Here is a 5000-nt window from a genome sequence, read left to right on the forward strand (position 1 = left end):
CACACACACACACACACACACACACACAGTCATAGATGTGGTATTGGTGGTCATTACCTCTGTGTCCACACACACACACACACACACAGTCACAGATGTGGTATTGGTGGTCATTACCTCTGTGTCCACACACACACACACACAGTCACAGATGTGGTATTGGTGGTCATTACCTCTGTGTCCACACACACACACACACACACACACACACACAGTCACAGATGTGGTATTGGTGGTCATTACCTCTGTGTCCACACACACACACACACACACACACACACAGTCACAGATGTGGTATTGGTGGTCATTACCTCTGTGTCCACACACACACACACACACACAGTCACAGATGTGGTATTGGTGGTCATTACCTCTGTGTCCACACACACACACACACACACACACACACAGTCACAGATGTGGTATTGGTGGTCATTACCTCTGTGTCCACACACACACACACACACACACACACAGTCACAGATGTGGTATTGGTGGTCATTACCTCTGTGTCCACACACACACACACACACACACACACACACAGTCACAGATGTGGTATTGGTGGTCATTACCTCTGTGTCCACACACACACACACACAGTCACAGTCATGTGGTATTGGTGGTCATTACCTCTGTGTCCACATACACACACACACACACACACACACACAGTCACAGATGTGGTATTGGTGGTCATTGCCTCTGCGTCCACACACACACACACACACACACACACACACACACACACACACACACACAGTCACAGTCATGTGGTATTGGTGGTCATTACTTCTGTGTCCACACACACACACACACACACACACACACACAGTCACAGATGTGGTATTGGTGGTCATTACCTCTGTGTCCACATACACACACACACACACACAGTCACAGATATGGTATTGGTGGTCATTACCTCTGTGTCCACATACACACACACACACACACACACACAGTCACAGATGTCGTATTGGTGGTTATTACCTCTGTGTCCACACACACACACACACAGTCATAGATGTGGTATTGGTGGTCATTACCTCTGTGTCCACACACACACACACACACACACACACACAGTCACAGATGTGGTATTGGTGGTCATTACCTCTGTGTCCACACACACACACACACACACACAGTCACAGATGTGGTATTGGTGGTCATTACCTCTGTGTCCACACACACACACACACACACACACACACACACACACACACACACACACAGTCACAGATGTGGTATTGGTGGTCATTACCTCTGTGTCCACACACACACACACACACACACACACACAGTCACAGATGTGGTATTGGTGGTCATTACCTCTGTGTCCACACACACACACACACACACACACACACACACAGTCACAGATGTGGTATTGGTGGTCATTACCTCTGTGTCCACACACACACACACACACACACACACAGTCACAGTCATGTGGTATTGGTGGTCATTACCTCTGTGTCCACATACACACACACACACACACACACAGTCACAGTCATGTGGTATTGGTGGTCATTACCTCTGTGTCCATGGGCGGGTACTTCCTTCCTTTGCTCTTCCCCAAGCACTTAGTTTTCCCTCCATCCAACAACTGGCACCAAAAACCTTTCTGAGGATCAAATCTACACACACACACACACACACACACACACACACACACACACACACACACAGAAAAAAAAGAGAGAGAGAGAGAAAGATGAAGGCTCCCATCATCTTGTCTAAATATGTAATTAAGTAAATTCACTGCACTTGTAAAGCTGTCACACAGACACGCGCGTTCCCAGCCGTTGAGTGACAGATGTCTTCTTTAAATCAGCTTGCTGTCAGTGGAGACAGGCCCACGCTTTTATATGCATTCAGACATGACTGAGCAATTTCACACAACCTTCACGACGTGTGTGTGTGTGTGTGTGTGTACAAATGTCTTTCACTGTATGGTTATTGAACGATAGGTGGTGACCCAACTAGTAAAGGTTAAAAACATTCTTTTGCAAACGCACAAAGAAAGACAGAGAGAGAGAGAGAGAGAGAGAAAGAGAGAGAGAGAGAGAACAGACAGATAAAGCAGACAGACAAGGAGTGAGACAAATGTATAACACAGAAGAAAGAATGAGAATGATGTGGAAATAAAGAGACAGAGAGAGAGACAGAGAGAGATGGATGGACAGAAATATTAAAAAGGAGGGTGAGGAAGACAGAGAGTGATAGAGAAGGACAAGAGCTGAAAACGAAAGATTATGAAAGAGCAAAAAAAAAAAAAAAGACTAAATTGAGTGAGAGAGATACTGATATTGAAAGATCAAAAGACGCCTCTCTAACCTGAGAGAGAGTGATGAAGAACTGAAGAGAAACAGAAATATGTTTAGATAAAAAAAAAAAAAAAAAAAACATGTATAAAAAATTTTACGCGGCGGAGGGGGACAGACAGAGAGACAGATAGATAGAGACACTGCAGAGAGAGAGAGAGAGAGAGTGAGAGAGAGAGAGAGAGAGAGAGAGATTCTCAGTGGGACAGAGGATATTAATATAGTACATGATTGATGGAGCTGTCTGTTGTAGAGAACACATGCAGAGCTGCAGCATATTCACACACACACACACACACACACACACTCACACACACACACATGCGCACACACACCGACACACACACACACACACAGACGAGAACAGCATTGAGGCGTGAACAGTATTGAAGCAACTTGCGTTAACACATGTGTGAATGTGTGTGTGTGTGTGTGTAAGTGTGTGCGTGTGCACGTGTCTGCGTGAGTATGTACCTGCATGCCTGTGTGGGTGTCTGTGTGAGTGTGTGTGTGTGTGTGTGTGTGTGAGTGTGTGAGTGTGAGTGTGTGTGTGTGTGTATGTTAATGCTGTTTATCAGAGTTTGGATGATTGCTGATCTCTACCTCATTTGGAGTACAGGATTAGAGTTCTTCTGATACAGCCCAATAACTCTTAATTACACAAATAAAGAGCAAGAGACCGAGACAGAGAGAGAGAGAGAGAGAGAGAGAGAGGGAGAGAGAGAGAGAGAGAGAGAGAGAGAAGGAGAGAGAGAGAGAGAGGGAGAGGGAGAGAGGGAGACAGCCCGGTAGAGAATGAGCTGTGCTAATTATCCAGTCCTGACAAGCTTTATCCTTTGCTAACACGCTATCGTTAACAGCCAGCGCCAAGCTATCGGTCTTAATCTCGCTCATTCTTCATTTAACCATGCATAACTCTGCCCACGTCAAATCGATAAACAAGGCTGTTGCCATGTGACCTTAGTCGACCACTTTATTGGTCAGGGGGCGGGACACGTCCAGGTGATAGCAGCCAGGAAGCGATCAAACATCGCGTCACTCAAAATGAAATTGTTTCCTCTGAGGAGTCTGAAGAGCAGTAATGTGTGTGAGCCACTAACACTGAAGTAATTAATAACATTAACATGGGCACTGATCTCAGATCAGTTCTGAGCATCCAAATCCCACTCTACAGCATTATGTCAGGCGTAATTAAGCTGATCAGTTGGTAATTACAGTTGTCAGATAAGAGGCCGATATCTATTACCTCCACACTTGGCCCTCACAATAGCTAATTTTACGGAACCGCTTAAGTGTTCACACTAAGATTTGGATTAACGATCAGTTTAGGAAACGAGTCCAAATTAAGACCATATCCATTCTGGCATATTCTTAGGATTTCTGTGATCGCACACACACCGTGAGCAGTGAGTAGTGAATTTAACCCATCCCATACACACCGGTAGTGAGCACACACACACACACACACACCAGGAGCAGGGTTAAGTGTCTTGCCATGGATGTTGAGGGAGGGGAAAGCATTGTTGACCTTCGCCCCACTGGTCCCGGGGACCGAACCAGCAACCCTCCGGTCACGAGCCCGCTTCCCTAACCGTTAGGCCACGGCTGCCCAAACGTACATTCTCTGGGCTCACAGTGTATGGCACACAGGTTAATCACCCAGGAGTGGATACAGTGAGTGAAGAGAGTGAACTGATGAATGTTTTCTGAACATGTGTATTTTTAAAGAACTGGGGAGAATGTGGGAGTTAAAGGAGGAGGTGAAGTGAGGACAGAGACTTACGTGAGCGCCTGGGAGTAGTTAAAATAAGGAGAGACACCCAGGAACTTCTGCACCTCGTCCATAACAGACGCCGGGTCATTCCGCAACTGCTGGCCATCTATAATCATTAGCTACAGAGAGGGAGAGGGAGAGAGAGAGAAAGAGAGAGAGAGAGAGACTGAAAATTGCAGTTCTGTAAAAAACAAACTGGCCCTCTTTCACAATGATTCTTAAGTACTGTTGTTTTCAAAGGGGTAAAGAGATGAAGTTAAATCACTTGAAGTACCATCTGATAATTATCTACAGAAGTAAAGCTTGAATGTGTGTGTGTGTGTGTGTGTGTGTGTGTGTGTGTGCCCGCATATGTTTGTGTGTGTACATGTGTGGATTTGTGCAGTGTGTCTGTATGCTTGTAAGTTTGCGTGTGTGTGTGTGTATGCCCATATATGTTTGTGTGTGTACATGTGTGGATTTGTGCAGTGTGTCTGTATACTTGTAAGTTTGTGTGTGTGCATGTATGTGTGTGTGTGTGTCAATGTGTGTGTGTATGTGTGTATGTGTGTGTGTGTGTGTGTGTGTGTTACCTGGCTGGGGGGGAAGTATGTGAGCCATCTCTCGATGTGTGTGGCGTACAGCCCCGGTACGAGGCAGCGGTTCTGGAGAGAGCGTAGTTCTGCAGGAGCGTGCTGATTGGCTGAGATAACCTCGTAAAAACTGAACCGCAAAGCAGCGTGGTCCTCATGTGCTCGCTGATGCTTCAACGAGAGAGGAGAGAGGGTGATTACCGTGACATCCATACGGCATAACCATAACGTTATTATAACACGACCACAACGCTTACACTGCACCACAACTCAACCGTAAGTGGACCGGACCACGACCGCAACGCAATGACAACATTACCG

At 46.0% G+C, this 5000-nt stretch overlaps 1 protein-coding gene across 1 annotated transcript in view; it reads right to left on the reverse strand.

Moving 5' to 3' along the window:
* The window catches only part of ndst3 (N-deacetylase/N-sulfotransferase (heparan glucosaminyl) 3), a 46460-nt gene that overhangs the window by 2434 nt on the left and 39026 nt on the right, over positions 1-5000 (reverse strand). Inside the window, exons 10-12 of the mRNA XM_030788044.1 lie at positions 4680-4850; positions 4117-4226; positions 1544-1646 (exon numbers count right to left, since the gene is read on the reverse strand). Of these exons, the coding sequence (XP_030643904.1) occupies positions 1544-1646; positions 4117-4226; positions 4680-4850 (384 nt within the window). The remainder of the gene's footprint in view (positions 1-1543; positions 1647-4116; positions 4227-4679; positions 4851-5000) is intronic.

The sequence above is a fragment of the Chanos chanos genome, chromosome 11 (genome assembly GCF_902362185.1).
Source record: "Chanos chanos chromosome 11, fChaCha1.1, whole genome shotgun sequence".
In the NCBI taxonomy this organism is placed as follows: Eukaryota; Metazoa; Chordata; class Actinopteri; order Gonorynchiformes; family Chanidae; genus Chanos; species Chanos chanos.